This window comes from Elephas maximus, chromosome 20 (assembly GCF_024166365.1).
Source record: "Elephas maximus indicus isolate mEleMax1 chromosome 20, mEleMax1 primary haplotype, whole genome shotgun sequence".
Taxonomy (NCBI): domain Eukaryota; kingdom Metazoa; phylum Chordata; class Mammalia; order Proboscidea; family Elephantidae; genus Elephas; species Elephas maximus.
In genome coordinates, this window is record NC_064838.1 from 50,978,142 (window position 1) to 50,994,312 (window position 16,171).

Consider the following 16,171-nt stretch of genomic DNA (forward strand, 5'->3'; position numbering starts at 1 on the left):
CAGTCACATCTGGCCCTTCTGTGCATGCGGTGTGGGCCAAATCTGACTTAGGCTAGTTTAAGACAGATTACACTTTTCTGTGATTAACCCCTTTAATAAAAGGCTGGAGAATATTCAGAAGTAGGAAGCCAGCCTGGCTTTAAGTTCCTGCTCTGCCAGCAACGGAACCGCTGGAAAGTTCTGTAACTCCTCAAGTCTCTCACCTGTAAGACAAGGAAGGTAATGCCCACCTCACGGGATTGTCTTGGTAACTAAGTGGACTTGTTACCAATCGCCAATCGGACACAAAGGAATATATGTGAAAGACAAACTTGAATCTCCAGCAAGTTTTATTTTGCTTGAGTCAAGCAAAAGGAATCAGCGGGGATCGAAGCCTCTCTAAAAGACTGACTAGACAAGGGAAGCAAGGTTAGGGCTTATATGGGTTCGGTGGAGACAACAGAGTGATGAATATTTAGTGGGCTCCTTTCAAGGGGTAGGGGTAGGTACTTCTCGGAATGGCGAAGTATGTTAATTAGGTTGTGTATGCATCTGGACTCCAAGATGGAACCTGCTGATATTCAAGATGGAGTCCTCCTGATAGCCTTTGGCATCACTTATTATGGGATATAGTGCAAGCGCACTGATCTTTGGCACTACATCACCATCTTCGGAAGGCTAAGGAAAGTTAAACAGCGGTCACACTTTGTTCTGGACATGCGGGAGCCTGTAAAGGGGGAAGGGACTAGAAAAACACTTAAGAAGGAGATAGTAATTCACAGGTGTTTCAGCCTTATCTCAGGTTGACAGGGTGTGGTTCCTGTTTACCTCACTTCTAGATGGTAATCTTTTAACAGCTCTTTTGTTCCACCAGCACAGTTAACCCTATCTGTCTCAGCCTGAGGCACATAAAATGCCCAGCACACATTACATGCTTCACAAAAAGTTGAGAAGTCATGATTCTGTGAGGAAGAAGGAAGAGCAGGGGTATTTGCCAAGTGCCTGTTACTTGCCAGGCTGCATGTGGGGAGCTTCTGAGTTCACGATCTCACTAAGTCCTGACAATAAGCCATGAGGTGACTGTTGTTCTCAATGTGTGAGGACAAGTGAGTAGACCGTCAAAGGCTCTGTGACTGGCCAGGGTCTCCCTCATGTAAATGGCAGGATCTGGATTCAAATGACATCTGTCTCCTGCAGAGCCTGAAGGGTCGTGTTGTGTGGGGGTTCAGCTGCTGTTTTCTTTTCCAGGGGATGAACAGTCAATACGTCCACCGGGAGGTCTTCTGCAGGAACACCTGTAACGAGCTCAGACGCTTCTGGGAAAAGGAGATTGGCAAACAGACTTACTACCGAGAATCAGAGAAACACCGTCTGGGAAGAAGTGCCCTGAGAAAGTACGTGGCTTGTTTCTCTGTTGTTGTTTTTTCAAAAGCAAAATTAACTTCCTCAGAAAAATACCAGATGGCCATCTTAGAGGACTAAATTGGTTTAATTTCCCCTGCATACTGTTCTGCCACCATCTATAGTTATGGACAGTAATTAAAAAAAATTTTTTTTCAGGTAACAAGTATATACTCTAATTCTTTATAAATATCTCTCTCATCTCTCTGTCACCATTTCTAGCTCATGAGGACTACACCACCATCACCATTACCAGTACCACCTCCATCGCCACTGCCACCATTACCACCAACACCAACACTTCTGCCACCACCAACACCTCTGTTACTGGAGAATAGCCTCGGTTCTTGTCTTCAGTGTAGGAAAGAATTCAAACACTGAGACAAATAGTGACAAGCGAGCAGAGGTTTATTAGCAAGCAGAGGGTTAGTAGCAAAATACACTTGACCAGGGAGCATCAAGCGGGCTACTCAGGTAGAGAAAGAATCTGAGTGCCCCGATCATTTTCTTAGGGTTTTATACCCTTCTTGTCTCTTATCTCTCCCTGTTAACATTTAACAGCCAAGTCAGGGACCCCTATAGAGAGTATTTCCTTGGCTTAATGTTTAATTACCAAGTTAGGAACCTTAACAAGTTAGGGACCCCTATAGGGATCATTTCCTTGGCTTAACGTTTAACTATGTAGGGACCATCTTATTGAGGAATGTTACCACCCCTTGTCTCTTCCTCTGTAGGGACTATCTTATTGAGGAATGTCACTACCCCTTGTCTCTTCCTCTTCCCGAGTGCGAGCTCTCCCCCTCCCTCTTACACCTGTACTGCCAACACCTCTACCACCACCAACGCCTCTACAGCCACCAACACCCCTACCGCCACCAACACCTCTACCGCCACCATCACCTCTACCACCACCAACTCCCCAAATTTGGTATAACAGTTGTGTCTGTGAAAAGCAGAACAGGGTAGCTATGAAATAGAATTGACTCAACAGAAACTTTTTTTTTCAAGGCTAATTAGCAAATACGGAATCTACGAACACTGAAGATCAACTGTACATGTGCAGTACCTATGCATCTAGCAAAGGACTTCAAGGAAATAAACTTTTTGGTTGGTGGGACGACCGGAGACTTTTAACCTATTACTTACCCTTCTCCCCCTTTTCCGAGTTGAATCCAGGTAGCCAGGTTCCAAAGGATCTCTGCTCTTCACCACTACTCTGTTGTCCCTTCACAAAATGAAGAAAACAATTCCAGCTCATTAGGTTGTTGTGAGGCTTGAATCAAAAACCAAACCAGCTCCCACTGAGTCGATTCAAACTCCTGGTGACCCCATGTGTTTCAGAGTAGAACTATGCTCCAGTAGGTTTTCAATGGCTGTGATCTTTCAGAAGTAGATTGCGAGGCCTTTCTTCTGAGGCACCTCTGGGTAGATTCAAACCACCAACTTTTTAGACAGTAGCTTGAATAAAAACCAGAAAACCAAACCCATTGCCATCAAGTTGACTCCGACTCATGGCGGCCCTATAGAGCAGAGTAGAACTGCCCGTAGGGTTTCCAAGGAACAGCTGGTGAATTCAAACTGCTGACCTTTTGGTTAGCAGCCAAACGACTCCCCACTGTGCCAGCAGGGCTCCTAGCTTGAATAACATGTACCTAAAGCACCCGGCAGAGTATCTGGCCCCAGGTCAGGGCTCACGAATCTTAGCTCCCTTCCTGCTGCCTTCTTTTGATTAGTATTTGCTTATACATCTTTTCCACCTTTTCATTTTCAACTTATCATAGCTTATGTGTATCTTTTTGCATAGCATACAATTGGATTGAAGGTTTTTCAAACCTGGCATATTTCATTCATTAATTGGTGAGTTTGGTTCTTTTACTCACCTTTTGACTTGTTTCTACCATTTTAGTTACTATAAAGTGTTTCATTTTGTTCCCCTTTTTCTCTGTTCCTTTGATCCTTTTCTTACTTTTAAGTTGATGTCTGTGTTAGTTTCAGCTCTTCTCTTTATTATTATTTTCATTCTACTTGCTTTGGGTTTATTCTGTTGCTCTTTTCCCAGCTCTTTGTGTCAAATGTGAGGCACATTGCTTCTCCGTCTTTATTCTAATCTAGTCATCAAAGGCTATAACCTTCCTCTAAGTAAAGCTTTAGATGCATCTCATGTGTTTACTTTTTTTACTTTTTAATTTTTTAGTATATCTCTTTAAATCTATTCAATTTCTAAAAGAGATTAACTGAGGAATAATTGGCATGTGATCAAGCACACATATTTGTAGTGTACCACTAGGTAAGTTTTGACACATGTGTACACTCATGAGACCATCACCAAACCCAACATGATGAACATAGCCCTCACCCCAAACGTTTCCTCGTGCCCGTGGTAACCCCTCCCTCCTGCTCTTCCCTGCCCACTTTCATCCCCAGGCAACCTCTGATCTGCTTTCTGCCACTACAGATTAGTTTTAACTTTTCAGAAGTTAGTATAAATAGAATCATACATTATGTATCTTTCGTGTCGGTTTCATCCATGTTGTTCCATGTATCAATAGTTGGCAAGTATGTGATGCAACTGGAACTCTCGTGCACTGCTTGTGGGAATGTAAAAATGGTACAACTACTTTGGAAAACAATTTGGCAGTTTCTTAATAACTTAAACATTCACTACCATATGATTCAAGGAGCCCTGGTGGCACAATGGTTAAATACTCACCTGCTAACAGAAAGTCAGCAGTTAGAACTCGCCATCAGCTCCTTAGGAGAAAGACCCGGCAATCTGCTCCCATAAAGATTACAGCCTAGGAAACCCTATGGGCCAGTTCTACTCTGTTTGATCGCGTCACTATGAATGGATTTGACTCCATGGCACAAAACAACAACCATAAGACTCAGCCATTCCACTCCTAGGTGTTTACCCAAGACAGTACATATCCACACAAAGACTTGTACACAAATGTTGGTAGCAGCTTTATTTGTAATAGCCCAAAATAGGAAATAACTCAAATGTCTATTAGCAGGTAAAGGGATAAACAAATAAATTATGGTATATCAATACAATAATATCTTTTATGAATTGTGCTTTTGGTGTTTGTGGTATAATGAATTACTTATATGGCCCTTCTAGCCATGGTCTTTGTGCCTCTCACAGTGACTGAGTGGGTCTATGCAAATAAGGTATATGGAACCTGTGATGATTGGGGTTATGTGTCAACTTGGCTAGGCCATGATTCCCAATATTGTATGGTTGTCCTCCATTTTATGTGTTATGGATCCTGACCTCTACATGTTGATAAGGCAGGATTAGTGTAGAGTGTGTCTTGTGTCTCAGTCTGGAAAGAGGGCGCAACTCAAGTCCCACCCTTACTAAAGTTACACCCTTCCCTGGGGTGTGGCCTATATCTAAGATATATGTGCGTGTCCTGGCAGGGCTCTGTCTCTCTCTGCATCTGGATCCCAAGTCTGTTTAGTGATCAGTTGACCTCCAGTTCTTGGGACTTGAGCCAGAGGTTTGCTGTCTGACCTACTGATTCTGGAATTTGCTGGCCTCCACAGCCTCTTGGGCAGCCTATCATCTGACCTGATTCACCAGCTCCTGCAGCCTTGTGAGCCAGCAGCCTATGGTCTGAACTGCTGGTTGGGTTCATCAGGCTCTGCAGCCGTGTAGATCCGGAGAAGCCTACACCTGACCCATGAGTTTGGGAGTTGCCAGCCTCCACAACCTCATGGGCCATTTCCTTTATATGGTTCATGAGTTCTGTGAGACATTTCAGTGACTTAAGGAACCCAAAGACTGGAGGGAGTAGTCAACGAGGGGAGAGGGAGTAGTCAACGAGGGGAGAGGGAGTAGTCAACGAGGGGAGAGGGAGTAGTCGATGTTAGAGATGATGAAACGGGACAGCAGTTTGCAGAAGCTGGATGTTTGGGACATCTTTAACCTCTGCCTCATATGAACCAGCTTTGTCCTGATCCTTATAAAAGAAATTAGTTGTTTAGTGTTGAAAGGTTATCTTCTAAGATTTTTCTTCCCTTTGATTTAGAAGTTTTACATTTACATTTAGGTCAATAATTCATCTTTTTTTTTTGTTGTTGTTTTTCAGTTTGAATGAGAAAGCTTTTATTGGCACACTTATTCCTTTCATTGTTAAATTGGTAGGGTAAGCGGTGATTTTTAAAAACAAAACAGTAAAAACTGTTTTTCCCAAACTAGTTTCATCATGGTATTAGAGGTGGATAGGTCCGTCAGTCAAATCACGACCACCCAGTTTTAAGCCATATCATTGGGAGACGGAGCCCTGGTGGTGCAGTGATTAAGAGCTACAGAGTCCAACCAAGAGGTCCGCAGCTTGAATCCACCAGCCTCTCGTTGGAAACCCTATGGTGCAGTTCTGCTCCCCTGTAGGGTCGCTATTAGTTGGGATTGACTTGACAGCAACAGGTATTGGGAGACAGTCTGTAAAACCAGTGTAGCTCTTCTAACTCAGAACCGTGCATTCACACGATCAGTAGAGATGCCTTAAAAATAAAATTTCTATTAAAAAAGAATCATGCCACAGAAAAGTCCAGAGAAGGTTGGCAACATTGCAAAGCTCAATAGATACAGGGGCCCTGGGAGAATGTGGCTTTCTTCAAAGGGCTGCCCCCCACCAGCTCTCCTCTCAACCCATTCTAGAAAGCTACTTGCATAGAGGTACTGCTTATGTGAAAATTTAAATCTTTTTGTTAGGAATTACATTTTCCAATCCTTTGGAAACCGGAAGTCAACCTCTTTAGGTCCTCACTCTGTCTTGCTCCCTGGAGGGAAGTCAGCCTCTTTAGGTCCTCACTCTGTCTTGCTCCCTGGAGGGAAGTCAACTCCTTTAGGTCCCCACTCTGTCTTGCTCCCTGGAGGGAAGTCAACTCCTTTAGGTCCTCACTCTGTCTTGCTCCCTGAAGATGCACTGGTGGGGAGGGTGTGGAGGGTCCTTGCAGCAGGAGCTGGAGCAGCAGGCACTATGAACAGTACTAGTCTACACACAGTACTAGTACACGGGAAAGGAATCAATTTGCTTTCAGCAGTGGCTTACACGGTTGGTTTGCACTGTGAGGATCAGTCCACCAAACAGGCTGGGAGGTCGCCAGGACTTGGATTTGCCTTCTGTGCAAACAGCTCTGTCTACTCCAGAAACGATCAGCTCCAATAGTAGACACAAGGTTTGGCCCAATCCAGTCCTTCAGACCCTGAAGCATACCAGCCACCGTCCAAAAGCTCTTATGTCTTATCAGAACAAAAGAATTAAAGACATTCTAACTCTCCCTCACCCTCCAGGCCCCCACCCCCAGCCCAGGTGGCTCTATCACACCTGTTGCTCACCTGGTTGGGGGGGGATGAGTGGTGGACGGGTGTGCCCACTCTGTCACGCGGTCACCACCACTCATCAGGTCAGGAGGGTGGATGGCAGGTGATCGCCCAGGGTTGTGTGGTCACCACTGCTTGCTGGGTAGGGGTGGGGGTGGGGGGCAGGCGGGTGCCACTGGTTGGGTAGGGGGCAGTGTTGAGTCTTAGGTCCCTCACTGGGTGGGCAGGGAGGGTGGCAGATAAGGCTGGGTAAGGGGGGGAAAAGGAGTTTGTATTATGGTCTGTGGTCAGGTGGAGTGGTGGGTATGAGATCCTCCACAACTTCCAATCAGGAAGGTGGGAGGAGGGGGAGTGCACCCCTTTGGCTAGCAGACATGGGTGCCCTGGCACTTCCTGTTCACCACAGCCAGCAGTTAGGACCTGCCCCCATCCAGTGCAAGGACCACCAGGCATCACCGCTCATGAATATACCTTACTTCTGGATCCTGGCTCCCTCCCTAGTCTGTGGACGGCAGCATCCTTGGAATTTTGCCTTCCTTTCTGTGTTTTCCTTCCTTAGATCCCAATCATGATGGGCTCGCCTTGCTTCTCTCTGGGTGTGTTTATGCAGTTTCTCTGTCTTACTGGAATGCTGTGAAGTTGCTTTCCTGTGCTTCTCCCTCCGGGTCACTACTGGCTTTGTCTCAAGATGGCCATGTTGAGCCAGGACAACTGGCTATATATATATATACATATACGTATAGATTTAAATTTGCAAGTCTTCTGCATGTCTTTTAAAACCTGAACACACACACACACAACCTTAAGGGAAAAAAAAAAGTGAAAAACTTCTCTAGACTAAACAAACAAAAAAAAACCAGTTGCCTTCAAATCCAACTCATGGCAACTCCATGTGTTTTGAGTAGGACTGCACTCCATATGGCTTTCAAGGCTGTGACCATCTCAGAAGCCGATCATCAGGCACCTCTGGGGGGGTTCCAACCACCAACCTTTTGGTTAGTAGTTAAGTGCTTAATTATTCATGCCACCCAGAGACTCCTCTGGACCAACAGCCATAAAATGAATGCCCAGTCTGTATGCGTTTTGTTTCTGTCCTCAGGCTCAGAGAAGAATGGAGGCAGAAGCTGGAAACAAAGCTGAGGCTACGGAATAACCCAGATGAGACTGAAAAGAAGGCAAATGTTGGCTGAGAGTTTCCTGGGCATTGACAGGAGGGGACATAAAGCACTGAGGTCATTCTGCTAGAAGTCAACGCAAATCCCTGAGTCCCTCTGCTTTACCCATCAGATCTGGTGCTATTGTTTCCCCGCCCTTGAAGGAATTTCCCTATGAATCCTTCCTCAGTGCTAAATGGGAGCTTTATTCACTTCAGTCCTCTTTGCACATCTCTAAAGGTGCAATGTACTTTATTTGCACGTAATTATCTTCTAATCTTGAAACCTAAATAGTTTAAATTCTAAGTACCCCAAGGAGGATGATCTTGATGGTCTTAATTTAACCACTGTGCAGTAGATTTGCTTCACCATTTCTCCTCGGATGCCTAGTTTCAAGTAATCATATCTCATGTTTTCTTTTTTTGTAGAAAAGAAAACCACCTACCTGCAGAAAAAGAAATATGGTAAATAGCCATGAAAATAAAGTTTGAAAATAAATTAAGTCGATATTCTTTTTGGTTTTTTCTTCATGTGAATTTATTTGGCTCTTACACTAAATGATTCCACATTCCCTTGGAGCTCAACAGCATCATCCTGTCAATGAGATTGCACAAGGAATGATGAAGGAGAGTAAAGAACATTCTCTAAGTTCCAAGAAAGGGGTGTTCAAGGAGCTGGGGAAAACCAGAGAGGATAAACTTGGCAGCCTTGGCTAGTCAGAGGATAATTTTCACAGGAGATGATACGTGAGCAGAGACTTTGACAGCTGGATATTCTGTTTACCCTTTTAGATCCACTCTGCACCTTTTCTCTTTGGCTGTGTTTCCCGGAAAGCTGTCATAGATGTATCAATCAGGCTCTGTTGGACTCTGGCTTCCAGGTGTGTTCAGCCCATGAAAACCATCAGCCAGAGACTCAGAGTGCAGGATAAAGCGGTCAGGCTGTTTCTCTGACTGTCTCACAGCCGCCGGGGGTTGGACTCACTCCCTTCCTCCTCATAAATGTACAACCTCCGCAGAAGGCTTTCTTTAGCTCTGCAGATTTTGCTAAGTTCTGCTGAAAGCTCTTTCCTGTTGCCTCATCAGACCTGGTGGTATTAAAGACTCCCATTACTGCCAGCTCTAGGATGATATATCTCCTCGTTACCTTCCCTTAAGGATTCCTCAGGTGATGCAAACGGTTAATGTGCTTGGCTGCTAACCGAAAAGTTGGAGGTTCAAGTTCCCCGAGAGGAACCTCTGAAGAAAGACCTGATGACCTACTTCTGAAAAATCTGCCACTGATAGCCTCGTGGAGCACAGTTCTAGTCTAACACTCATGGAGTCACCATGAGCCAGAATGGACTTAACGGCAGCTGGTTTTAGTTTCCCTTAACACAGCCCACTGTTTTGAAAAGAGGCCCTTGGTTAAATTCTTTTGAATGGACCATCTGTTTCCTGCTGGGAACTTGACCAATCAACAGTATTAAAATCTCTGTGTGCTAACACAGAGGAGTGAAGGAGCGTGGAGAATTTGGGTAATTTCAAGTAGATTCATATGGCAAGATCGTAGATTACAAGGTGTAATAAATGCTAGGGACTTGGTGGAGAGGAGAGTAGAAGAAAATCCCAAAAGGTGCCTTTGTGGTCGTGCTAGCCAGTGAGCTTGTCACTTTTTTGCCAGGAAGCTCTCTCCTGTTGCTCTGTAATTGCATGAAAGGATGCACACAATGCATATTGTATGGACAGGAAACCACAGGCAAAGTCGTTTGTAGGAGAGAAGAAAGGAAGTGAATGAAAGGGCTGGTGGCAGAGCTGGAAAGCCAGAATTGCACAGGAGAATTATTTACGTGGTTGAACCAACGAAGTTTAAGAAATAATTTCATAACAAGGACTGAATATTGGGCTTTTTTTTTTTAAATAATTTTTATTGTGCTTTAAGTGACAGTTACAAATCAAGTCAGTCTCTCACACAAAAACCCATACACACCTTGCTACACACTCCCACTGAATATTGGGCATTTTTGTACGCTCAGACCTTAGCAAAGTGCCCGGCAGATGCTCAATGGCTAGTAGCTGGTGAATTTAGTACAGCCACAACTTGAGATATGACCAGTAGGTTATGAGTATCTGATTATACTAGACATTTCATTAATAACTCTTGTGCTTATGAGTTTGGTGACCATATAACTTATCATCCAGGCTCGAACACTTTTGAGAGTGAAGGGAGATGCCACTAATACACCATGTGAGCCAAGCTGGGATGAATGAGCATCCAACTTACCAGGCAGTGTCCCATTGTGATGAGGACCAATGTGATTTTCTGACACCACAAGAAACTAAGTGTCACAGAATATTTGGCAGTATTTGCCTACAAATACTCATTTCGCCTCTTTGCTTTCCTCCCAATTTCTTCCTGGTTTGCTGGTTTCCTGTGGTGGCAATCTTGGTGCTTTGTCTATAACATTTTTATAGACTCTTTAATTCTATTCTGTGCTATTCTGATGGATTCTTGAATGAAAGGTTCAAGTAACATACACCATCAAATGTTTAAAAGCAGAATTTTAGTTGTACAGTACATGAGAGACACAAAAGACCTGAAGTAGCACGGGTGGACAGATCTAAAATAAATGAATAAAAGAATGCATACTGATTATTTAAAAATCAAGCAATAAATTAATTAATAAATAATGACCATAAAGAAGCTGCCTTATTTTGTCAGCCTGTGAAAAATGGCATTAATAATTGAAATAATTGTGCCCATCATAAAGGAGTTTGGTGTTATTTTAACTTAAATAGTGCTTAAATCTGGAGCTCTGGAATGAATTAATTTTTAACTGAAATTAAAATTACATTTATAACGGGAGAATTTGCCCCAGATGAGGTTATTTTTTTTCTCCTCTAAACTTTACTATGAAAACGTTCTAATTTACAGTAGGGTGAAAGTATAATGAACATGTGATCAAGATTTGGTAATTGCTAACATTTTGCCATGTTTGCTTCGTCAATTATTGTTTTGTAGATGTTTTTGGAAATAAATTACAGAGATGTTGACATTTCATCCCTTATGCATCTCTAAAAACTGACATTTTCTATATAACTAGTAAAAATCATCACACTCAAGAAAGCAGTAGTCATTCCCTAACCTAATCTAGGACCCAGTAAGAGGTCATTTCCCAAGAATAAATTACCCACTTAAGGTGGGGGAACATTGTCTCTCTGGGAGATGACCTGAAGATATGATATCTATATATCTAAGAATCTATAATAGTTTCCTTGTGAGAGAAAACAAAATTGTTCCCCTACACATGGAACATGGTAAGTTAGAGAAAGTTTAATTTTATCCAAAAAAACTTTAGGCTATGACAACAGGAGATGATTAATTTCAGTGCTATTATCTGGGTCTGGCACCAGGGTGGACAATATGTCCCAAGTTCTCAAAGGTGACTATTTTTGTCTTGGGAATCAGTAAAAGTCCCTGAACTTGAGACACTGCAGCTCTGCCTTTCTCATCAGATGTAGACCAGTGTGTGAAGTGTCCAGATCATCGGTACACAGACACAAATTGAGATTACTGCCTCCCAAACACTGTGACTTTCCTGGCTTCTGAAAACCCATCGAAGATGGCTCTGGCCTGCACAGCTCTGTGCCTCTCCATCCTCATGACCATGGTTCTGGGGTCTTTGTGAAGCACTGAGACACTCCCATTGTCAAGGCCAACAACCAGGCTGTTGGCTACACCCTGCCCATCTCCCTCATCCTGTGTTTCCTTTGTTCCTTACTCTTCATTGGCCGTGCCAACACAGGCCCCTGCATCCTTCAACAAACAGCATTTGCAGTTGTATTTGTTGTGATTGTTTCTACTGTTTTGGCTAAAACCATCATTGTGGTTCTGCTTTTTAAGACAAGACCCCTGCACCAGGGAAAAGGAAGAGGGAGTAGTTGAGAATAGGGGCACCTTCCCCTGGCATTCCTATTTGTGCCTTGATTCAAGTCACTATCTGTGGAATCTGGTTGAGAAGCTTCCCTCCAATGAAATGGACACACACTCTGAGCCTGTCCACATTACCATTCGAAGCAACAAGGGCTGCCCTCTGCAGGGACCTGGGATAGCTAAGACCCTTTGTCCTAAGGTCTTCACTGTGGGTTTCCTGGCCAAGAATCTGCTGGACACCTTCAATGAAACCAAGTTCCTGACGTTCAGCATGCCGGTGTTCTACAGTGTCTGTGCCAACTTCCTCCCTGTCCACCACAGCAGCTAAGGGAGGGTCATTGTGACCATGGAGATTTTCTTTATCTTGGCTTCTAGTGTAAGGTTACTAGGCTATATCTTTGCCCTAAAGTTCTACATTAGTCTGCAGAGGCCTGATAAGACTAGCCCGCCAGGAATCCGAAGTAAAACAGGTCCTGGAGCGAAAAAGCATTCCAAAGATTTACCTCATGCCTCGCAAATAAATGTATGACAGACACATGAAAATAAATCAATCTTTTTGCAAAGAGACTGTAGGTCAAAAACAAGTTTATAATTTACTTTTCTTAATTAACAAAGACTTTATATTTTGTTTTGTTTTGTTTTTTTATATTTTCTAGCATACCAGGGGCACGGCCACCCTCAATAAACAGCTCCTGAAACTTTAAGGTTACCTTGGATATTCCTTTCACCAACATTAAATCTTTTTTTTTTTTAATTACACGTGTGGGATTTCACTTTATCCTCTGTCTTAACTTCCTAGTTCTGCTATAACAGAAAAATCACAAGTGGGCAGCTTCAACAAACAAAGATTTATTTTCTCACAATTTAAAAACCCAAAAAATCAAAGCCATTGCCATGGAGTCAATTCTGACTCATAGTGACCCTATAGGACAGAGTAGAATTGCCCCATAGGGTTTCCAAGGAGTGGCTGATGGATTTGAACTGACGATTTGTTGGTTAACAGCCAAGCTCTTAACCACTGTACCAACAGGGCTCCAAAATTCTGAATTCAGGGCACCAGCCCTAGGAAGGCTTTCTTTCGGTAAGCTCTGAGGGAAGGTCCTTGCCTCCTTTCAGCTTTTGTTCCTCAGTTCCTTGGCGATCTTGATGTAGCCTGGCATCTATCTTCTCCCATCTGAGCTTTCTTATTTCTGTGCCTAATCTGCTCTTTTTATATCTCAAAAGTGATTTGTTTAAGACACACCCTCCACTGGTATGACCTCATTAACATCACAAAGAAAATCTATTCCCAAATGGGATTACAACCACAGGTGCAAGGGTTAGGATTTACAACACATATTTTTAGGGGACACAGTTCAGTCCATAACACCCTCCATTTCTTGAATCAATCTTCTCCTAGGACTGAATAGTGGTACAAACTACTGGGTGGCTCTATTTTACTCCCTCTGGCTTCCTTAAATAAAATGGCTTTCTCATCCTGATTTTCGGCCTTAGTTCTCCTATCTTTTCTTCTAATATTTTTTAATGTTTTGTTTTTAACTTTTAACTATTCAGCTCATCTGATAGTTACTTTTGTGAATGGCATGTGGAAAAAGCTACATCATTGCTTTCAAAGAGAAGGAACTGGAGAGGGTTTGATTCGTCTCCGGTTTCTGAAGCCCTGAGTGAGTGGGGTCCATGTGACTAGAGGAAAAGGGGCAACTGGCCTAAAGAGTAAGACTGGAGGGGGCTTGGGGACCAAAGGGACCAGCTTTGGGAAGATCCTAACAATATATATAAACTGAAGTTGTCACAGAAATGAGGGAATAGAATCTTGGCTTCCTGGGAGCCTTGAAGTCCTCTGGGGCCTGTACTGTGTAGTGGCCAGAGAGGCAGAAATGGACACACACTTCAAGCCTGCACACGTCATCATTATATGCAACAGGAGCTCCATCACTGCCTTCTACTGGGTCCTGGGATACCTGGGATCCTTGGCCCTGGGACTTTTACCATGGCTTTCCTGGCCGGCAATCTGCCAACACCTTCAATGAAGCCAGGTTCCTGATGTTCAACGCTGCATTGCATTGCGGTGTCTGGGTCACCTGCCTCCCTGTGTACCACACCAAGGGGAAGGTCACTGTGGCCATGGAGATTGTTATGGATTGAATTGTATCCCTGAAAAATGTGTGTCAACTTGTCTAGGCCGTGATTCCCAGTATTGTGTGATTGTCTGCCATTTTGTTATCTGATGTGATTTTCCTATGTGTTGTAATTCCTACCTCTGTGATGTTAATGAGGCATGAGGCAGGACTCAATGTACAAATTAGGTTGTATCTTGAGAGAATCTCTTTCAAGATATGAAAGAGAGTATTGAGCAGAGAGGCAGGAGGACCTCATACCACCAAGAAAGCAGCACCAGGAGCAGACAGTGTCCTTTGGACCCGGGGTTCCTGAGCTGAGAAGCTCTAGATCAGTGGAAGATTGGATCTCCCCCAGAGCCTTCTCCTGGAGCTGTCACCCTGAATACAGACTAGGTCTTTCCCCTGTGAAGCGGCTGGTGGATTCAAACCTACAACCCTCTGGTTAGCAGCCAAGTGCTTAACCATTGTGCCACCAGAAATGGTGATAGATCCCAACAAAACCCCAGGCCTGCTTGCCAAGGAGTTTCTTGGGACTATGCAGGAGAATTCCCTTTGGCAATCAAGAAAACTACTGTTACAAGATAGAGGACGCTATGGTTCTGATGCAAAAGCTGTCATTGCTTGCCAGGGTTGTGACTATCTGGCTTACAGTAAAGAACACACGGCACAGGCCGTTTGTCCCACCTGCTCCTGCTTCAGATGTTTGACTTCCCTCTCGGGGCTAATGGTGCTACTTCACCACTGTTGAGTCTTTTTTAGGTTATCAGAGCACCGTTTCAGTCTGACAGTTGACTCTGGCCCCACTGCAGCCCCTGAAATTAATCTGTGTTGTGTTTTATTTGATGGACTTCTCACATATCTAACTGGAAACCCTGGTGGCACCGTGGTTAAGAGCTACAGCTGCTACTGCTAACCAAAAGGTCAGCAGTTCGAATCCACCAGGCACTCCTTGGAAACTGTATGGGGCAGTTCTACTCCGTCCTATAGGGCTGCTATGAGTCGGAATTGACGGCAGTGGGTTTGGTTTTTGGTTTTTAAGTGGTCGTACCTGATACTGTTGAATGTATCATGGACAATAAATGGTTTCAATATGAGTAATACTTAAAATACCTAATGGGAAAGGAGGTTCCCAACCGGAAATGCCACGATTAGAATGGTGGCAGTGGGACAAGCACACAACGGGGAGCCCACGTGGCTCCCCTAGCCCAGCCACATGGTGGCAATAACACAGAACATCACTTGAGGATGGGTTGGTGGGAAGAGATTACCACGCTGATGAGAGAGCTGGCACAGGCAGGAGTGCTGAAGGAAACCATCCAGCCGACCGTCCTCTCACTCAGACCAAGTTACAAGTGTCAGTGGCTGAAAATTATGCAAGACTGGTGTCCCTGGTGGTGTAGGGTTAAGCATTCAGCTGCTAACCGAATGGTCGGTGGTTGGAACCCACCAGCCTCTCCACAGAAGGAAGATGTAGTAGTCTGCTTCTGGAAAGATTACAGCCTTGGAAACCTTATGGGGCAGTTTTACGCTGTCCTAAAAAGTCTCTATGAGTCAAAACTGACTCCACAGTGGGTTTGGTTTGTTTATTTTGGTGCCCATGGCAGAAGGATGTTGACACTCAGAAATGGCGCCCCCTGGTGTTTGAATACAGCAGCTGCTTGACAACAATGTTTAGCGGAGCGGCAATTACTGGCTTGTGATTGAGCGTTGATGGACACCCGGAGACTAACTTCCCTTCCCTAGTGTTGTTACTCCTTGATGGACTATTTTGAGATGGGCCCGGGGCAAAAGCACCAATAAAGTGGGCATTTCCCAGCAAGCATCTACCATGAAATGAAAATGATACATGCAAGGAAGTTGTTGAGCCCACCCCTGAGGCCAGCTCATTTAGCTCCCTGCTCAAGGAACATTTGCTTCACTCACTCAGCATTGCTAAGGGTCTCTGCAGCAGTCCCATGTCACCTCTGATCGTCCCCTAGCAAGCCCGCTCCCTGGGGCAGCAGTGGGCAAGGGGTTCAAAAGAGGCTTATGGTTCACTCCCTACCTCTCACTTCCCGGGGCCTAAGGTGTTCTTTCCCCACTAGTGGAATTGCTCCCCTTCAATGATCGCGTAATCAGTATGACCCATCGCTGGTGCCCCAGGCCATGCACTGGCTCCCAGCACCCTCAGGAATGATCTGAATAAACAGAGGCTGGGTCAGCAACTCCCACTTTGGATTAGCCATGGACTCAACATAGCCCAGTCCCAGTGTCTTCTCTGCCCAGCAAACACA

The 16,171-nt window shown here is 44.4% G+C and overlaps 1 protein-coding gene across 1 annotated transcript; it reads left to right on the forward strand.

Annotated features, from left to right (window-relative positions):
* Positions 1–1,012: 1,012 nt before the first annotated feature.
* On the forward strand, positions 1,013–8,376 carry FAM240A (family with sequence similarity 240 member A). The gene is made up of 4 exons (XM_049863249.1): positions 1,013–1,055; positions 1,228–1,373; positions 7,812–7,944; positions 8,295–8,376. The coding sequence occupies exons 2-3, from the start codon at positions 1,231–1,233 to the stop codon at positions 7,900–7,902; spliced, it is 234 nt and encodes a 77-aa protein (XP_049719206.1). The 5' UTR covers positions 1,013–1,055; positions 1,228–1,230; the 3' UTR covers positions 7,903–7,944; positions 8,295–8,376.
* The last annotated feature ends 7,795 nt before the right edge of the window (positions 8,377–16,171 follow it).

Coding starts and splice junctions, on each gene's coding strand:
- FAM240A (XM_049863249.1), top strand. CDS start 1,231: ATGAACAGTCAATACGTCCACCGGGAGGTCTTCTGCAGGAACACCTGT. Junction 1,374..7,811: donor GGAAGAAGTGCCCTGAGAAA/GTACGTGGCTTG, acceptor TTCTGTCCTCAG/GCTCAGAGAAGAATGGAGGC.